Genomic DNA, 21,061 nt, shown 5'->3' with positions numbered 1-21,061 from the left:
AGAAAACATAAAACCTTGGTGTGGACAGGTTGGTCTGCAGATGTCTGGAAAAAAACAGGGAACTGAATTACTGCCTTAATTAAACTGAGGCAAGCTGGCTGGTATAATTTTTCTCTCTGGTGTCTTGTTCCTCATGGCTCTGGATAAAACTGCTCTGGATATCTTTGGTCAAGGGGGAGGGAACCAAGACCTCAATACACTCTCCAGAAGCCTCTTCACAAATAAATACCTTGGGGATTCCAACCTCCCCCCTCTGGTACTAATGAGCCTCTGACATCAATGGATCCTCCGTAACAGGAGAGAGGTACAGACAGTGAACTTAGAAGGCCATACTGGCCTTTGAAGTGGCTGTGCCAGAGGTCCTGTCCAAAACAGTGTGGGTTGTGAATTAATTTCCCTTTGGCTGGAGTAGCTAAACCAAGGAAGTCCTTGGTCATCCATCGGGACCATCCTTGATCACCTAGGGCTTTTCCCAGTATCTACCTCTTTTCGGCAGATTTCTTTTTTGACAGGAAACTCCTTGATACTTTGGCTGACCCCATGGCAGCTCATAATCAGTGACACACCCTGCTTTAGGCTACAGTCTATTGGACAGACTATTTTCTTTTGAAGATTGTCTTTAGGTTGAAACATAGCACAATGCAGTTAAGGCTATGGGCTGAAGCAATGCAAGCACAGATTAAGAAAATTCATGGGTGAAATCTTACTTTACAAAGTCATGAAATTAGTTAATTTCATAAAGGTTTTAGTACTGGATTCAGACTGACTGACTAGTTCAATCTTAAAAATAAAAATAAAAAATAGAAAAAAAAATTATATGGCGTATTTATCTAGCTTCTGGAAACAGGCCAAACAGTGGGCTAAACAATGCTATAAAACTTGAGGTTCATGATTACAGTGCATCAAGAAAGATGGCACCAGCAAATGCATCTCTTGCGTCACAGACATCTTTGCTTAGTGGAAGAAGAGTGTAATCTGAGGCGCTGGAAGGAAGGTACATGTCTGGAAATCAGGCCTGCCAGTCAGACTATCTGCAAGCCAGAATTCCCAAAAGTGAGGACTGTGCCATTGAATACTACAATGAATACCATTAAGTTTTGCTCTTTTGCATGCATGTGTCTCTGTGCATTTTGTCTTGCCTACAAAACCTCAATGCTTTTTCATGTACTGATCATTGCTGTTTCCAAAACTGGTAATACTTGTAATTTTAGTAAACAACTCTGTGGCTCAAGGGTGGGGTTGGCATAATAGTTAAAGTCTTTGCCTCACAGACACATGGTATAGGTTTTGATTCTGACCTCAGGTTATTTGGCTAGGCTTAAAATGGCCCTTCAGAGCAGTTAGCCTAGTATTCACCTATAAATAGGCTTAATGGCTGTAATATAAAACAGAAGATAGGAATTTCTGGTTTCACTGGACTTAATTCCTTGATTACTACTGCAGAATCTTCATTAGCACTTTGTTGCATTTACTACAGAAGACTACAAAACAACTAACAGACATGCAACACTGCATTACCTCATAAATAAAGATACTGGGGACCTACAGACACTGGATCCTACCCAGTTCGGCTTTGTTAAGGGCAGATCCTGCCTCTTAAACCTGGTTGATTTCTTTGAAACAGTCACCAAGGCCATTGATGAGGGGAAGGTGGTCCACACAGCCTACCTGGACCTCGCAAAAGCCTTCGATACAATACCCCACTCGGGCATTATAGATAAGCTCACCAGCTTAAATATAAACCCCTAATGTCACTATATGGATTGCAAACTGGCTCAAGGACAGAACCCACATGGTTAGAATTGTTGGAGCCATATCAGACTCCAAACCAGTTACAAGTGGTGTTCCACAAGGCTCAGTCCTGGGACCTCTCGTTCGGTATATATTTCTCAGAGGTACAGGCCAACACGGAAGGACTGTGGCTGAGCAAGTTCGCAGATGACTGCAAACTGGGTGCCATAATCGACTCTCCAGCCGGCACAAGCATCCTCCAAAAGGGCCTCATAGAAACAGACAACTGGTGGCAGAGCCATGGCCTCAAGCTAAATGCCAAAAAGTGTATAGTCATCCCCTTTGGCAAAAACAAAGTGCCCACAAATGACAACATAGGTAGTAATCCATTAAGTACAGAAGTAGTAATTAGGGACCTGGGGACCCAAGTTGATAGAAATCTCTCATTTGACAACCACGTGGCCAAAGTGGTTAGAAAAACATTTTATATAGCCCACCTAATCATGAAGGGATTCACATCTAGATCAGGGGAGGTCATCGTGCCTCTTTACTCATCCCTCATCAGGCCCATAATTGAGTACAATGCCCCTTTTGGGATGTACCTTACCAGACACCTGCAGCAACTGGAAAGACCCCAAAAGTACCTCACCAAGAGGATCAAAGGGCTCAAACAGATGTCATATGCTGCCCGGTTAAAGAAACTCCAGCTCTACTCAGTGGCATACCGCCTGTTCAGAGGCGATCTGTGCCTGACATATAAAGCCATGTCCAACCTGGAATTAATGGACATGCTGCATCTCAGAAAATCCAAATCCCATCGAGCTACGCTCGAGAGACTTGAACCTCAGCACTGAAATAAATAGGACATGCTGGAGGGACAGATTCATAACCCAGAGGCTCCCTTCACTCTGGAATAAAATCCCAGTCCAGGTTAGGCAGAGTCCCTCATTGACTCTCTTCAAGAGGAATCTTGATGAGTGGATGGGAGATCGTAGGTTTACTCCGGGTATCACTTCTGTGTCACTGTTAGACAGAGGCACAGTATACTAACCTCGAAAAAGGGCATAGCAAAATTAATTTAAAATGGGTGGCGAAAGCCAAACACATTCTGGCTAGGCTTATAAATGCCCTAGGGCAGATAGCCAAGTATGAACCTATTATAGTTTAAGTCTTCATTTTAGTAGCTTACTTGGTGCTTAGAGTGCACACCAAAGAATAACATGCAAGATGAATACAGAGATCTGAGTCACACAATAGTTTCAAGATCAACATACAGTTCTTTAACGTAGAGACAAACTTTTTAATGCTAGGTTAAGTTTTCGCTCTACTGCTATAACAGGCATGACCTGCTTGCAATTCTCATCTTGTAGTTGGCTAGGTAAAGATTTCAAATTAAGGAAACGTAGCCACTTGCTAACAATCATCTTTATGAATATACAACTCTAACAGCTGCACTACGTGCAGTATACAAAAGCCTTCATGTGTACATAACAAATAATTCAGTTATAACTACAAACTTGGATTCAAATTCTTTTTATACCATCAGTTTACTCTACTTACCTTCAAAACTTTTAAAAGATTCAAAAAGCTCAATAAGTGATTGAGTTGACAACTGTTCATGATATTTTGATGCAACCTGGACACACAACTGCAAGTTTTGACGGATATTTGCAGAAAGCATGGCTCGCAAGCACTCTAATGAGTCCTCAACTGACAAAGAGCCAAAATAATTCACCAGCCACTAAAGGGGAAAAAAAGATTTTATGCATCTATACATTAAGTGAAAAATATACAAGCAATTAAACTCATGCATGATAAGAAAGCATGATCACAAAACAGTAACAGAGTACTAACTAGATGATTTAACACTAATGCAACCAAACTTCTTCAGTGATATTTCCTGTGATAATAATAAGCATGGCAGTAAAGAGTTAACTACAATAAAATCCAGTTTCCCATAAAAAAAATAACTACACACACACGCATCCAGAAACACAAATGTATGGTTGCAAGTCACTTTTGCATTTTTTTCCCCCTGAAAATAAAATTTAACAGCCATTTGTTGCATTGACAGAGGTAAGTGTGTTAGTGTCAGGGTTAGAAGTGGAAATTAGGGTTACATGTGGCCTAGGTAAGGACAGCTTTAATGTTGTGTGTCTGTGTGTTATGGACTGTGGGTCACCTTTTGTCTGGTGTAGTGGCACTGTTTCGGCAATTTTTTTTAGAAGGTAAGGTGCAGGGTTAAGGGTAAGCACACAAGTAAGGTAGTGCAGGTCACACACACACACCCATAGGCATACAGATAAATGCATGGATAATTACCAGTGGTGGTGCTGCGGCAGCGTTATCGCCTCACAGTACAATGCTGTCCGGTTCGATTCTCAGCTAGAGAGTCTTCTGCGTGGAGACATGCGTGAATTGGCGTACCTTCGTTGAAGGTTGTGCGTCAGAGCTGGCAACACAGCACGTAAAAATCTACTGCCAATCATTAGCGGACCAGAGTTCTGCTGTGGTGACCCCTAACCGGGAAAAGACGAAAGACACAACAACAACAACATGTATATATACAAATATGCATAAAGTACATGGACACAAATGCATGTATGTTTTGCCTTCGATCTGATGAATTTGTTTGGCTGGATTACAAATTAGCTGGCTGATTCATTTGTTTGGCTGGATTACAAATTAGCTGGCTGTTTCATAATTCTAACACTTAACTGTTGGACTGGATATTAATGTGTGATAAGCACCAAGGGGGACTTGGAGTGTTTTTCCCTTACTCCACTGTTGTGGATTCTTGGAATGGTATAAAGAGAGGATGTGCAGGGAGGTGCATGGGGACTTGTCGCCTTGCAACACTTTTTTGCTTGTTTTTTTAGTTTGACTTTTCTTGTAGTAGAGTATTATTTATCAACTTTTTTAGTACATATATGTATAGTACATATAATGTATGTATGATGGGTGTATAAAAATGCACATACAAACTGACCTAGTGGCAATATGATCTGACCTGAAGAAATGAGCTGCACTAGCCAACCCAGCTAGAATGCCATGTTTGTATCGCATATATTCCATATGAAATGAACATTAAATGGACTACAAATGCTGCATATTACAGTTAATTAAAAGGAAAACTGAAAGAACAGAAGAGGTAATGCCAAAATGCAGCTGTGAGTACTTGCACTGTAAAGAACAGTTGTCTACTTACCATAAATACAGATGTCAATGTCTTCACTGTTGCAGAAACATCTCTTTGGTATTTCCAAGTGTTGAAGCCCTTGGCTAGCCTGAATATCAGAGACCTCTTTCCCTCCTCGTGGCCTTCTGGAGTCCCTGCCCCCGATATCAGAATGTCAGGTTATAAGGGTTGTTTTCCGGTGCCATTTTCTCAAGTCTTTCTTGCCTCAAACCAGGACTTGAATCCCCCTCTTTACACCCTACGCCAGGAGCACAAAGCACCCAGACTGTCCCCAAGAAGGCCACTGTAAGAGGAAGGGAACTAAAAGGGAAGACAGAAAAGGTGCAAGGAAAATAAGGGATAGGAGACAAGGCAACCATGCCAACCCAAAGCTTAACAGAGAGGAATTAAGGGAGGGAAATACTAATGCTACAGTGAAGACATTCAGACATTTACATTTATGTCAAGTAGACACTACTGTACTATGTTCAGCATGTTTCATTGTTGCAGTAATAACTCCTTGACATGATTCCCAAAGCTAAAGTTGAGAGGCTGTAAAATAAGTAGGGTGAAGCTAGAAGGCTCTGCAAAACTTCAAAGGCAAACACAGCTCTAGTTCTAGGAAAATAGAAAAGGATGTAGTGTTTCATAAAGATGTGAACTGAAGATCAGGTGGGCTACCTCCAGGATTCCTCCCCAATGAAGGCAGCTGAAAGGTCTAATGGAGTATGTGTCATGATATTGTGTGGCACCTATTTTACATGGTGACTGTAGGAACATTTGATAGATTTGAAATCCATTTGGAGGTAGTCCATTTGTGGACAGGGGTGCCTGAATTATTAAATGCAGAAGCCACAGTTGGTCTGATCTCATAAAAGACTATGTCTTGTCCAAGTAACACCAGAGTTACCTATGGGCATCCAAATGTGAAGAATCCTCTCTCCCGTGTTTTGTGGTCTAGGGAAAGAGGATGGAGATGTACAGCTTGCTTCATGGAGATTTCCATGACAACCGTTAAAGGATGGGGTTGTTCTCCGGGACAACTGTTAGGGTGAAATTTGAGGAATAGTTCTGAACAAGAAATTGTGTAGCTAAAACTGCCTAGCGAGGGTGATGGCTATTAAGAATGCAGTTTTCCAAGTTACAAACCTTATCAGCAGACACTACTAGTTTAAAGGGTGGATGAGTAAGCCTCTCAGAGTCCCAGGATGGAGCAACAGCTCTTCTTGGGGGCCTAAACTGGATGATGCCTTAAGGAACTGTTTTGTCAAATGGCTGGAAATAAATGAGGGGGGATGCATGGGAAGACTGGCAGACACTGCAAAGGCATGAATCATAATGCAAGGACAAGGGAGGCCTTTTGAAAGAAGTTCAGCCAAGTAGGATAGTACCAAAGGGTAGTTGTGCTAACTGAAGTTTTTGCCCCTTGGCCTAATACCATGTACTGAATCTCTTCCATTTTGAGAGACGTGATTTCCTGGTATTATGCTTTCTAGCCTCTCTGTCTCAGGGTGCTCAAACTTGTGCGTATGCTGCTTTCCATTGTTTTTTCTGTGACAACAGATCCATCTGATGCAGAGGTAGCGATGGTCCTGTTATGTTCATAGTGCTGCAGCAGTGGAAATCAATGCTACCTTGGTTAAAAGGATGTAATGTTTGGATTTTTATTAATAATCTAGGATGAGAAGGATGGAAGGGAAACATACAGAAAGAGACCTCTTCATGGGAAGGAGAAGACGTCTATCCCTCCAAGCTCTGGTGTCTTTAGCCCTTTGCAATATGTCAGTTGCTCATTTTCTTTTGCAACAAAGGTCTGGTTCTGGCTTACCTCATCTTTAAGTTTTCTGAAAATGTTCCTATTCAATGTCCACTTGGGGGGGGACTGACAATTTGTTTTTTCTTGGCAGATAGTGTGTTATAAGGTGTAATCCAACTTCCTGTGCTGCATCTCACAGCTACATTCCTAGCCAGTATAGTGGGGTACGACCGGGTACCTCTGTTACCCGTAGTACTGTGTTTTTATCAAAAGGGCCCCTGGTTTCACAAATTTTTTAATGTCATCATGCCCTTGAATACTGCCAATATTTCCTTCTGATTTATGTGGGTCTAAATAATTGCACAGTCCCTCAGGCTTTGCACCTGAAGGTCATTGGAACTGACACCCAATGGTGTATCTGAGCTCATGACTATTTTCACACTGGAACTGAAAAGGGGCTCCCTTATTCTTAAGACAGGTCTCTATCTGCCAATAAATTTCCTTTTACAGGCATGGGAGAAGCTTTATCTTGGGGATAAAAGGCTGCTGGCACTGGCACCACACATTGTTTAGATATCACAGACTTTTTCATGTGTAGTCTGGCTAGGAGAATCACTAAGATGGAGGCCAAGTACCCCAGGGCCCTGAAGCTCTCTCTGGCATTCACATATCTGATGTAGTAAGGATTGGAAGCACTGGGTCAAGAAGGCTGCCTTTTCTAGAATGTGGGAAGAAGGCCATCTGTTTGTCTGCATCTAAAAGGGCTCCTAAGAAAACTATCCACAGAGGGGGGGAAACTAAATTTTTTTCGACTGAGGTAGAAATTTAGGTTTGAGAATTAAGCAATCACTGGAGTGAGACATTTCATAAAGACTCTGGGAGCAGCAGATGGATCAAAGGCCAAAGCAGAAGCTGCTAGGTTTGTTGCTAACAAAAATTTAGAAGAAGCTGGAATATATTGGAGAAAACTGGTAAAAGAACCAAGATATGGGAGCAAATAATCAGAGATGGAAAGGTAATAGAATAGGAAGAGGCCAAGAATTTATTTGGACTGCAAGCTACAGATACCCTCTCTAGCAAGGATTCATATTAGAGTATGGGTAAAGAGAAAGAAATAGGGGATCCTAAGAAAAAGACCAGCACTGGTAGAAGCTTTTAGTATAATCTAGAACAGCCACTGCTGTTAAAAAGGAATAATTAGTACAACATGACAACTACAAGGTTAGAATGGATTGGGAAGAGAAACTGAATAAGCAATTCACAAAGAACCAATGGGAGGATATATGTATGCCTCCCAAATATGCAAGAAAATCTAGATGATTTAGGATAGAATAGTTGTGTAAGAACTTACCATAACTATAGATGTCCTTCTCTTCCATGTTGCAGTATTCATAACCTTAGGGAGTTGCTGCCTGCAGCATCAGACATCCGGCCAGTGTACCAAAGTCTTAGAAACAGGGATACGTGCAATGTTGCATGCAGGGGGTCATAAACTGATGTAGGCTATATCTGTGACGTCTCCACATACCCAACTCAGAACTGGCTGCCACACAGAGAGAGACCCCAGGAGCAAGAGGAGAGAAAACAAAGCAGAAACCTCCCAGACTTACAATCAATGGTAGGGAAAAAAGGAACACAGGTAATATGGCCAAAAAGGGGAAGTGGGTGGGACAGAATATTGCAACATGGAAGAGAACATCTATGGTTATGGTAAGTTCTTACACAACTATTCTATGTCCTAGTATCATGTTGCCGTACTCATAACTTTAGGGAGAGAACCACAATAACACAGGAAGTAGGTTGTGGAGCAGAGTCTATCAGATCCTGAAGGATAGACCTAGCAAACCCTGTTCTAGCCCTGGAAATCAAATCCAATTTATAATGCTTGGTAAAGGTATGCAGAGAAGACCAAGTTGCAGCCTCTGGAATAAAAATGCAATCAATGCCCTTGAAGAAAGCTGCTGTGGTGGAATGGGCCTTGACAGTAACTCAATTACATTCAATGAAAGGACTAGCAAAAGGTAATAGGCTTGGAAATCCAAGAGGCAACTGTGTGCTTTGACACTGCCCTGCCAAGGGGCCAAGGATGGAAGGAGACAAATAGTTGGTCAGACTGTCTAAAGGGTTTTGTCTTATCTAAGCAGAAAGTACAGTTTTGTACCTACCATAAATGTAGATGTTCGAGTGTTCACACTGCTGCAGTCATTACTCTTGGGTTATCCTGCAGTCAGGCGGTCCCGCAGTCGGCCCGAGTTCCAAAGTCTTGGTCCGGCGTCAGTTGCTGTCGCTCCTCCCCTGACGTCAGTGTGCCAGGGGTATACAAGATGCATCCGACGCCATTTTCTTCAGTTTTTCTTGCCCCAGACGTCAGGTGCCCCCAATAGGTAGGCAATACATATTGCTTTATAAAAATATACATATAAAAATAAAACAATACCTTCAGTCACAAGCAAATACACCACAGAGGTTGTATAGGATAGAAAGGAATAGATAAGTCCAGCTAGTTCAGAGGGCATGGAGGGAGGGTAACCTGGACTGCAGCAGTGTGAACACTCAAACATCTACATTTATGGTAGGTACAAAACTGTACTATGTTCATCGTGTTACACTGCTGCAGTCATCGCTTTTGGGTTGAATCCCAAAGTAAGGATGGGTGGTGGAACTAAACAGGGTTTTGAGAGGCTAGTAAGCCCTGTAGAACTGCAGTGGCAAAGCCAGCTCTGGTTTTAGAGTATAGAAGTAAGTGATAGTGCTTGGTGAAGGTGTGCACTGAACTCCAAGTTGCAGCCTCCAAAATATCCTTGGCTGGTACCACTCTGAGGAAGGCTGTTGATGTAGCTGTAGCCCTGGTGGAATGGGGCCTGATGATACCAGGCACAGATTTCCCATGGTGTGTGTAGCAGAAGCGGATACAATGTCCTATCCATTTTGAAATGGTCTGTTTTGAGATAGCTTTTCCTTGAGATCCTGCAGCATATGATACAAAGAGCTGGTCAGATTTTCTGAAAGCCTTAGTTTTATCCAAGTAGTAATGTAATTGCCTGCGAATGCCCAAAGAGTGTAGGAGCTTTCCCCCTTTGTTCTGGGGGTTTGGATAAAAGGTGGGCAAATGAATGGTTTGGTTTAGGGCCGCACTGGATAACACCTTCGGCATAAAGGAAGGGTTAAGTTCATAAAGAGACTCTGTCTTGATGAAAAATGATGAGTCTCCACTGCCATTAGGGCCTGTAGTTCTGAGACTCTTCGTGCTGAAGTTATTGCTAGCAGCAGGGCAGTTTTCCATGATAGGAACTGTAGATCAGCAGTGAAAGTTGGTTCAAAGGGTGGAAGTGTAAGCTTTTCCAGAACAAAGCTGAGATCCCAAGTTGGTGCTCTCCAGGGCGATCTTATGTTCTTAGTCCCTCTGAGGAACTCTCTTAGTAATGGATGTGAAAATATAGGAGGATCCGTGTTGTATTGAGCTGAAATAGCGGAGGCGTGGATCTGAATAGATGAGGAGAGTCCTTTGTGCAACATCTCAGTTAAATATTGAAGAATCTGAGGAATATTTGGGACAAGGGGATTTTGGCCTTTAGCCCGGTTCCAGGCGCAGAATCTTTTCCATTTGTCTGAATAGACTTTCCTGGTGCTGGGCCTCCTGGCCTCCAGAATGACGTCCATCACAGCTTGAGAGAGAAGTGTTGACTGGTTATTTAGGCAATTTGCCATGCAGCCAGATTTAAAGTCTTGAGCTGGCTGTGTAGAATCTGATTGTTTTGCTGAGTGAGCAGGTGAGGAATTGTAGGCAAAATCCATGGTGGGCCTTGAGCCATGTTCCTTAGTATTGGATTCCAGTGTTGGCATGGCCGGTCTGGAGCAATGAGTATCATTTGTGGCCTCTCTAATCTGGCTTTCAGCAGCACCTTTGCCAGAAGAGGTAGTGGAGGAAAGGCATACACTGTCAATGTTTTCCAACTGAATGAGAGGGCGTCCACTTTCCAAGCTTGTGTGTGGTATGTCCTTATGCAGAATTTCCGTAGTTGGTAGTTTTGGGGGGAAGCAAACAGATCTATGTCTGGGCTCCCCCATTTTTGAGTTATCATTGCGAATACTTGTGGATCTAGTTTCCACTCGTGAGGATCTGTGATGTTTCTGCTTAGATCATCTGCCAGTGTGTTTTTCTTTCCTGGCAGGAATTGTGCTTGTAGTTGAACTTGGTAGGTCAGTGCTGTGTTCCACAAGGTCATTGCTTGTCTGCATAGGTGGTAGGAGTGTGTGCCCCCTTGCTTGTTTATGTACCACATCACTGTGGTGTTGTCAGTCTTTATTAGGAGTTGTCCTAGCTGTAGGAGGTCCTTGAAAGCTGTTAGGGCATTTTGTACAGCTAGCATCTCTTTTTGATTGATATGTAGATGCCTTTGGTTTGCAGACCATTTGCCCTGACTACACTGTCCTGCCATGTGTGCTCCCTAGGCATAATCCGATGCATCTGTTGTTAGTTTGCCTGGCTGTGGCTAAGGTGAAAGGCTGACCCTTGTTGAGGTGACATGCCTGAACCCACCATAGAAACTCCTGTTGAAGGCAGGGAATGAGTGGAATTATTGTTTCCAAGCTGTGGCAGTGTTGAGACCATACGCTTTTCAGATACCATTGTAATTTCCTCATATGCAGTTTTGCAAATGGTATTAGTAGTATGCAAGATGCTATGAATCCCAAGGCCGGCAGAATTTTTTTTGCAGGGAGTTGGATCTTTGTTGCCATCATTTTGAAGTATTGAGTCAGTTGTCTTTGCTTGTCTGGCGTGAGGTAAGCCATCTGGGCCGTTGTATTTAAGCTGGCACCCAGGAATATTGTGTCTTGTGAGGGCACTAGTTTTGACTTCTTTTTGTTTACTGTGTACCCTAGGCAACTTAGTAGGTTTTTGACAAACGCCAGATGCTTTAATAGAATGTCCTTGCTTTCTGCTTGAATAAGGCAGTCGTCCAGGTATGGATATACTTGAATCCCTCTGTCTGCAGTATGCAATTACTGGTGCCAGGCATTTTGTGAAGACCTTGGGCGCAGTAGATAAGCCAAAGGGTAGTGCAGAGAATTGGTAATGGGTTGCACCTGCAATAAATCGGAGGTATCTTCTGCAATTTTGTCTGATAGGGATATGCAGGTATGCCTCCTTGAGGTTCAACGTTACTAGCCAAGCCTTCTTGCCCAGCATGGGAAGAAGTTGATGTAGTGTTAGCATCTTGAATTTGGGTACTTCCAGTTATGTGTTTAGAATTGAGAGGTCCAGAATGGGTCTCCAAGCTTTGTCCTTTCATGGAACTAGAAACAGTCTTGAGTGAAATCCTTGTCCTTGCTCCTGTGTAGGAACTTGTTGAATGGCTCTCATGTCCACGAGAGCTGTAAATTGCTTTTGAGCCTCTGCCCACTTGATTTGGTGTCAGGTTTGGCATTCCTTTTATCCTTGGCAAAGTGTGAAAGTGGAATCTGTATCCTTGAGATACAATATTTAGGACCCATTTGCCTTTTGTGATGATGTGCCAGTTGTCTGCAAAGAGTCCTAGTTTTCCCCCCAAGGGAGCTGCCAAGAGGGTTTTGCTTGGAAGTCTGAAGGGTAAATCATTGTGTTTGTCTTCTTGTAGTATGAGACCTGTCTTCTCCTCCTTTTTGGGTTGTGACACTCCATTGTCGAGGCTGGTAAGAGACTTGTGGCTGGCCTCTGCCTCTTGGGCGTCTGTATCTGCCCCCCTGTGGTCTGGCAGAAGCTGGAAAGGACCAGTTTTTGGTTGGCCAATTTCTTCTGAAACGAGGAGGTTGAACCTGTAAAAAATCCTTGACCATCGGCATAGATTTTGCCTTATCCTCCATTTTCTTTAAAACTTCTGCTTTTACACCAAATAAAACATCCTGCTGTAAGGGTGCATCCAATAACTTTGCTTTAACATGATTAGGTAAAGTTTGTTCTTTTAACCAAGCATGCCTACGTATGACAGACCCTGTGTCACTGCTGCTTTACAAGAAGCTTCCAATGAATCAAATCCACATTGCAAAGTATGTTTTCCCACTTGTTCAGCTGAATGCAACAAATCCCGCATTTCCTTGTAATCTGGCTGGTCTGTATATGCAAGCATTTTTTTGTTTTAATTGAGACATCAGATATTGTTGATATTTCAGCATGTGAAACTGACAATTTAAGGCCCTCATAGCTAGAGTAGCTGAGGTATATACTTTCTTTCCCCATCTGTCTAGTGCTCTAGAATCCCTATCAGAGGGCACAGGATTTTTAGCAGTAGAGGCTTTAACCCCTTTGCGACCCTGGGAAATGGTTTCTGGGTCAGCAACAGGGCTTTTATACAGGAATTTGTGAAAGTCAGGGACTCTGTAGTATCTGTCTGTGTCTGGTTTGGCTGGTGCAGGAGGTAGTGAATCTGGGTTAAGGCTAGATTCTGAATAAACATCATCCGCAATGTCTAACGCAGGTGGAATTGCAAGTGGTCTGTGCTGGGGTAGTAAAAGGAACTCTCGGAGAATTTTCTTAGAATCAGAGTAATCCTGGCCTTCCCAGTGGAAATGTTCCCTCATAGTATGCAAGGTTTCCCCAAAAGAGTAGTCTTCTGGGGGAGATGCAGAAGGGATAGACTCTTCAGCATCAGAATCTTCATAAGGGGGAAAGGAATATTCCTGTTCCTCAGAAGAGTCTGAGGAAATTGAAACCTGGTCAGAGGAAGTGCAGTCCTCCTCCTGCCTTGGCCTTTTATCAGGAGGGAGATGGGAACCCCTGATTAGGGTAATTAAGTCTTCAGCCATCTTAAGCATCTGTTTCCTAGGCATGGGGCCTTGTACAGGAGAATGTTGTGCAGTCTTCTTTGTTTTTAATGGAGTTTTCAGTTTTGCATAAGATTTAATACCGAGTGTAGTCGGTCTGAAGACACCTTCAGCAACTGAAGGCGTTTCAACTGCACCGGAATCTCCTTCAGGTATGGAGTCGGAAGGGCCTAAAGGTAAATGTTGTGGAGGCCTAGTAATCTCCGCTTGTGAATCGGATGTCACCTGGGGTTCTAAAATCAGCGGTCGTCAGGGGCTGCGTAGGCACCTCACTGAAAACCAGAGATCGGAGTCCAGTTTGGATTTCAGCTGCCTGTCCTTATCTTTGCACTTTTTATGCATTCCGGTCGTCGGTTGCTCCGACGGCATGGTATAACTAAATTTTCTACCAAAGTAATGTTGGGCTAAATCAAACCGACGTTTAATAGTTCGTTTATTAAACCTAGCACAAAACAGACAACCTGTGACGTCGTGGTCTGGGCCTAGGCAAGGAATATAATAAGAATGAAAGTCCTTATGAGGTATTTGCTTCCCACAAGAAATGCAATTGTTAACTTTTTCTGACATCGGACTGAGGCAAGAAAAGGTTCCCCAACGGGGTACTTAGCTATATGAAGACTTCGGTCTGAAATTCGATTTGAAAATCTCAGGAGTTGGCCGACCGGCACTTACGAACTGCTTCTGCTTCGGGCACCGTGCTGCAAGAAAGACTGCAGAAAATGGTGTCGGATGCATCTTATATACCCCTGGCGCACTGACGTCAGGGAAGAAGCGACAGCAAACGATGCCAGACCAAGACTTTGGAACTCGGGCCGACTGCAGGACCGCCTGACGGCAGGATAACCCAAGAGTGATGACTGCAGCAGTGTAACACGATGAACATCTTCTGTTGCCTATGAACATCCAAGAAACGCAAAGTCCTTTCTTAGGAGTTCTGTGGCTAAGGGTAAAAGACAGGTAAATTAATGGTCTGGTTTAAGGAAATTTCATTAACTACTTTAGACATGAATGAAGGGTTAGTTCCGAGACAAACCCTATTTTTATGAAAAGCAAGATAGGGAGGAGAGGCCATAAGGTCTTGGATCTCAAAGACCCTCCTGGCAGAAGTAAGGGCCACTAATATGACTTTTTCATGTACAGAATTTAAGAGAGGGCGAACGGGCTGGCTCAAAAGGGGCCAATGCAAGCTTTTCCAGCACAAAGTTAAGGTTCCAAGGAGGAGGGATAGGCTTACAAGGTTGTCTTATGTGAAGGACCCCTTTCAGAAACAGTTTGACGTTCAACCTGGAAGCTAGAGGTGGACTCAAGGGAAGGCAAGCAGAAATAGCAGAAAGGTCCACTTTCACACAGAAATAAAGTCAACCCTGAATGTAGTAACTCACACAGGTAAGAAAGGACCATTGCAACAGAAACCTGAAATGGGTCCTGTTTTCTACTGAAGCACCAATGGGAGAATCTTTTCCATTTTAATAAACAAGTCTTGTGTGAGTAGGTCGAAGGAGTGAGGTAACTCCTCAGGTGATTGCCTTGGGATAGAAGGCAAAGTAGGGGAAACCAAAGCTGTCTTGGCCAGAAGGGAGTCACCAGCAAGATTTTTGGTTTGTCCTTCTGTATTTTCAGGAGGACTTTTTGAATCAGAGGAAATGGAGGGAAGGCACAAAGAAACATTCCCTCCCATGAAAAGGAAAAGGCATCCACCCTCCAGGCTTGTAGATGGGGAAAGCCTTATGCAAAACAGGGGGATTTGTCTGTTCTGGGAGGAGAGAAACGGATCTGTCTGAGGAATACCCCACCTGTGAATTAGATCCAGAAATACCTCCTTGTATGTAAAGTATCCATTCGTGGGAGGGTGTTAAAGTTCTGGTCAGGGTATCTGCCATCCCATTGTCTTCTGATGGGATGCAAACTGCCTGCAAATGAATATGTAATGCTGCTGCCAGGGACCAGATCTGAATAGCTAGACTGCAGAGAGGGTAAGACTTTGTTCTTCCGTTTGTTAATATACCACAGAACTGTCATGTTGTGTGATGACCTTCAGGGTGCCTGGCAGAAGGATCGCTTGAAAGGCCTGTACTGCCAAGGAAAGGGTACTTAGCTCTTTTAGGTTGATGTGGTCCTTTCCTTTCTTGAATGGACCATTCCCCCTGAACTTTGTGCTGGGTGTTGGGATGGTGTAGGATAGCCCTTCAACCTAGAACTGATGCATCTGTGTAAAGATGCTGTTTGGGTGGTGGGGTCTGAGGGTGATGGTAGCAATCTACCAGGAAAGCTCCCTTTTTAAACAGGGAAGTAGAGGAAGTTTTGTTTCCAGGGGATGAGTGTGTTGGTTCCAAGAATTTCTCAGGACCCACTGAAACTCTCCTCATGGGCATCCTGGGGATCATGGGAATCAAGGAAGACATACACTCTAAGATTCTGAGAAACTCCCAGGCTGAGATGGTTGGTAGAGGTAGCATGTAGTGGAAGAACTGAGTAAGAAATTCCACTTTCTGGGTAGGGACAAAAACTAACATCAAGTCTGTCCTTATCCTGCACCCCAGAAAAACAAGATCTTGGTACATGGCTTTAGTTGAAGACTTCTGTTCTGAAACTCAAAAACGAAAATTTCAGGAGTCGGCCGACCGGCACTTGCGAACTGCTTCTGCTTTGGGCACCGCATGGCAAGAAAGACTGATGCAATGGCATCGGCTGCATGCTTTACACCCCTGACTACCTGACGTCACAGAAGATGAGACAGAAACCAATGCAGGACCCAAGACTTTGATAATCAGGCCATCTGAGGGCTACTGCAAGCAGACAACCCCAAATGTTATGACTGCAACAGTGAAACACGAACAGCTAAAAATGTGAAGAACCCACTGAGAAATGTAAACATTCCCTGTAAGTGCGAATGAATAGGGATGTGAAGTTAAGCATCCTTCAGATCCAGGGAGGCCGTGAAGGCTTGCTGAGGAATAAGAGGAAGAAGGTGCTGTAATGTGAGCATTTTGAAGATAGGCACCTTGAGGAAGAGACTGAGGTGGGATAAGTTGAGCATGGGTTTCCAAGGACCATCTTTTCATGGAACCAAAAACATCCTGGAATAAAACCCCTTGGCTAGCCGATTCTCTGGTACTTGTTCTAGAGTTCCCTGAGAGAGGAGTTGGCTCAGGATAGTGGGGAAAATGGAAGCTGATTGGCTGGAGGTTGAGGAATTCCCTGGAAGGGTAGAATTGCCCACCAAGTCATGAAGTATCCCCTCTCGATGATGGAGAGCACCCACTTGTCTGTCCGCTGATTTTCTGCCAGGAAGGTAGGGAAAGGGGGGGTGGAAGTGGGTAAGGGAAGAGAGTCACAGTGGAGGAGCTCTATCTGGATCTGGCTTCCTCCAAAAGGAAGAAGGTGTGGTGGTGGTAGAAGACCTAGGAGCAGACTTATCTAGGATGTCTCAGTCGCCTGGACTGAGTTGCAAAGAGATGAAAGGACTGCCTCTTGACAAATCTAGGCTTTTGAGGGTAATTTCTATGGAATCTGGGAACAGGTGAAACCAGTAAATGTTTTAGATTTTGTACGTCTTTACCTTTTTCTTGCAGAGATTTAAGTAGCTCTACAGGGGCAGTTCCAAAGAGGGCTTTGTTGTCCAAAGTGGCACCTAACATCTTAGCTTGGACGTCCAAAGACAAAGGCTGAAGTCTCAACCATGAAAACCTCCTTAACACAGAACCTGAAGCAGCAGACTTTGAAGAAGCTTCTACAGCATCATAGCTGCACATAATAGTGCGTCTGGCCACTTGAAAAACCATGGACAGAAGGGTACTCAGTTAGGCCTTAGCTGGTAAGTCTGGAACCTCAGACAGAAGAGTAGATGCCTTTGCCAGGGAATCGAAAGCAAACTTGGCCATGTGGGTCTGAAAATTAATAGGTCTAATGCCCAAGGTGAAGAAGTACATACGTTCTTCCCCAACCTGTCGATAAATTTACTGTCTTTATCAGTAGGGAAAAGGAAAGAGAAAGTAGTTGCTTAGAGGACTTATCAGCTGACACTGCAATGACTGCAGGGTTTGCTGGAGGGTTCTTGAAAAGGTAATGCTCCTTAGCAGACACTTTATAAAATTTGTCTCGTCTCTTAGAAGCAGGGGACTGCAGCTCTGAGAGGCAGCAGAAAAAGCATCCTGGAATGCTGGCAGTAAAGGTGGGACTGCAGATGGTGAGGGTGGCTCCATCTGCAAAAGTTCAAAGTATCTCTCTTTAGTCTCAGAAACATCTGAGAGCTCCCACTTGAAATGTTGTCTAAGCAGGGAAATGGTATCCTCAAAGGAGAAATCTTCTCCAGGGGTGTCAGGAGTGAGAGACTTCTTCTGGAGTTCCAAAATCCTTAGGGGATAACAATCTGAGAACAGCAAGTTAAAGACTCATTTGAAGAGGAAGACTCTTCCTCAGACAGTACCTGTCGAATAACTGGTAAGCCTGACTGGGGAATCTGGGTCTGGAGAACCTGAAAGGCCTTGACCAGAGTCCGGGAAAACGTCTCCCAGGGTGAAGTAGGGTCTTTTGTGCTGTGTTTCTCCTCCTGTTTTCTTTTTAAAGAGGGAGAAAAAGCAGTAGCAAGCCTGGGTGTCGATGTTATACTGGATGGCAAAGCAGTAGTAAGCCCTTTGAAGCCATGAGCAGTGGTTCTCCCTCATCACCAGGCTCTAATAGTTGAAAAATCTCAGCAGACGTACTCTGGCTATCTGCTGAACCGGCTTCCATTTTGGTTCCTGGTTTCAGCAAAATATCCCACAGCCAGAGCGATCCTGGGCTGACACTTCTCTCGAGAATCTCACTGGACAACTGAGGTGCAGCTTGGGTGTCAGGCCTAACTTTCTTGGCCTTCTTCCTAGACGGCTCCTTGGAGGTGCCTGCTCCACCTTCCATTCTGGATGCCAAACGTCGGAGACGCTGATTCTCTAAATAAAGATTTAAAGGCGCCAGATGGCTTCTAAGAGTTTTGGGAACAAAACATTGGCAAATGTCACAGGATTTGTAATCGTGACCAGCTCCTAGACAAAATAAGCATTAATCGTGTGTGCCCTTATGTGGAATTTGTCTTCCACAAGTGCACTTTTCCTTTCTAGATGACATGTACATCTGAAAAAGGCAAAGAAAAAAAATCCCACAAGAGTGCTCATCTCAGTGCAGATAGCCAGAAAACAATTATCAAAAACGGGTTGCCGAAGTCAAACAAACACCGCATTTCTGAGACTGGCGACTGGACGTCTGAAATACAATGCAGCAGAAAAGTTCGGAGTTGGGTACTTGCAGATGTCGCAGATATACCCTATGGCAGTTTATGTCCTCTGCATGCAATGTAGCACGTACCCCTGTTTCTAAGACTTTGGTATACTGGCCGGATGTCCAGTGATGCAGGCAGCAACTCCTCTAGGTTATGAATACTGCAATATGAAAATAGAAGGACATCTTTACTTGGCAGTGTTTACAGATATTTTTTTAACCAAAGTAGACTCCAAAAAATTTTTCCTCAGGTAGACAGCAGATGCTGGAGGTATGATGGGGAAGATAGAGTTAATTGGGAACAAATTTTATGGGAGTGCAATGAGATGGCAGACTTTAAAGATTCCCTGCTGACTACTCTCTCAGAGATACTGGGTGAGCAAATTGGTGCAACTAAGGACATTTTTTATAAGCTATGATACAGAATCGGAATTGCCTAGACATAGTAAGGCCGTGCTGAGACTAATGATTGTTGCTGACAAAAAACAATTACTAGAAAACGGAAATCAAAGCTTAAACCAACTTTACTATAAATAGTGAATATAGTAGGCGAGATAAAACAACTGGAATTGCGATCTTTAAAAAAGGGTAGGAGCAAATTACATTTAAAAATAGGAATTGTGAGAACAATACATGCACAGGAGGAATGAGGTTTAAATGGTGGCGAGATTTGAATGAGCTATGTAATGACTGACTTGGTAGATAAGAGAATGTTTGCAACTAAAACTATGTCAATATGGTCTGTTTCCTTTTAAATAAATGTATAATTGCCTATCTCATACATGATAATTTAATAAAGTTATTTCTTGTATATATAAAAAAAAAAAAAGTTAGCAGAAGCCGGGACACTATCAAGGCACTCTAGTATAATCACAGATCTGCAGATCAAAGACAGGGAGACAACAGAAAAAAAAAATGACAAAAGCAATGAAACAGGAGGAAAAGATGCAGAAACTCAAACTTACAAACAGGTCCAGGAGAAATAAAAAGTACAGCTGTGTACACTTACCATAAATGTAGATGTTAGAGTGTATTCACTGTTGCAGTCATTACATTTGGGTAATCTGCTGGCAGGTTGCCCTCAGTCAGCCTGAATTCCAAAGTCTTGGGTCCTGCGTCGGTTGCCGTCTCTTCTTCCATGACGTCAGGTCGTCAGGGGTACAAAACAGGCAGCCAACGCCATTTTCTTTAGTTTTTCTTGCCCCAGATGTCAGGTGCCCCCCAAATGGGGAGCAAAAACATATATAAACTATATATACATGCAACAACATAACCTTCACCTTCATCAAAAAGCAAATAACACCACAAAGGCTGTAGAATATAGTGAAGGAAAGAGAAAAAGTACAGTTTTGTACCTACCATAAATGTAGATGTTCGAAGATCCACATTGCTGCAGTCCTTACACTTGGGGTAGTCCGCTGTCCTCGGTCGGCCCGAATATCAAAGTATAAGGCTGACGTCGGTCAAGGCGCATTTGACTGACATCAGGACGTCAGGGTACAAATGCGCATGACCGACGTCATATCCTCAGTCTTTTCTTGCCCCAGATGTCAGAAGACCCTAAAAAGAAAGGTCAAAAACCAAAAGACAGCAAACAACCAACCAACCACCCTTGCACTAAAAATATGTACAATATATACAATATATATACAATATACACCATATTGACAACCCAATCCACACAACCGCCTCTAACTACAGAGGGGAAGGAGGGAGGGTAAATTGGACTGCAGCAATGTGGATCTTCGAACATCTACATTTATGGTAGGTACAAAACTGTACTATGTTCTTCATCTCACATTGCTGCAGTCCTTACACTTGGGTAAAATCCCAAAGCAGAGGTAAGGGAGGATGGCAAAACTAGAAGGAAGAAGGAGCTGCCAAAATGCCCTGCAAAATAGCAGTGGCAAAACCAGCCCTAGATTTGGAATAAAGTGGAAGGTGATAATGCCTAGAGAAAGTATGCACTGAACTCCAAGTAGCTGCCTCCAAAATATCTTTAGTTGCCACCTTAAAAAGCTGTCGAAGTGGCAGTAGCCCTAGTGGAATGAGGCCTAATCCCAGCTGGAATCTCCTTGCCATGATGGGAATAACAGAAAGCAATGCAAAACCCAATCCACTTAGAAATAGTTTGTTTTGACACAGGCTTGCCCTGAGAACTCAAAGCAAAAGAAACAAATAACTGCTGAGACTGCCTGAACCCTTTAGTTCTGTCCAAATAATATCGCAACTGCCTGTGTACATCTAAAGTGTGCAAAATCTTTTCCCCTTTATTTTGGGGGTTTGCATAAAAGGTAGGCAAATGAATAGTTTGGTTTAAAGCCACACTAGAAACCACTTTA

The 21,061-nt window shown here is 43.4% G+C and overlaps 1 protein-coding gene across 1 annotated transcript in view; it reads right to left on the bottom strand.

The window, feature by feature from the left end:
* Positions 1 to 21,061, bottom strand: part of CLTC (clathrin heavy chain) — a 2,794,584-nt gene that overhangs the window by 1,661,570 nt on the left and 1,111,953 nt on the right. The window contains exon 14 of the mRNA XM_044054892.1: positions 3,292 to 3,472. Coding sequence (XP_043910827.1) covers positions 3,292 to 3,472 — 181 coding nt within the window. The remainder of the gene's footprint in view (positions 1 to 3,291; positions 3,473 to 21,061) is intronic.

Source organism: Protopterus annectens, chromosome 13.part0, assembly GCF_019279795.1.
Source record: "Protopterus annectens isolate FY-2018-M chromosome 13.part0, PAN1.0, whole genome shotgun sequence".
Taxonomy (NCBI): Eukaryota; Metazoa; Chordata; order Ceratodontiformes; family Protopteridae; genus Protopterus; species Protopterus annectens.
The sequence above is the reverse complement of the archived record's forward strand: the minus strand, read 5'-3'. Positions and strand labels throughout refer to the sequence as shown.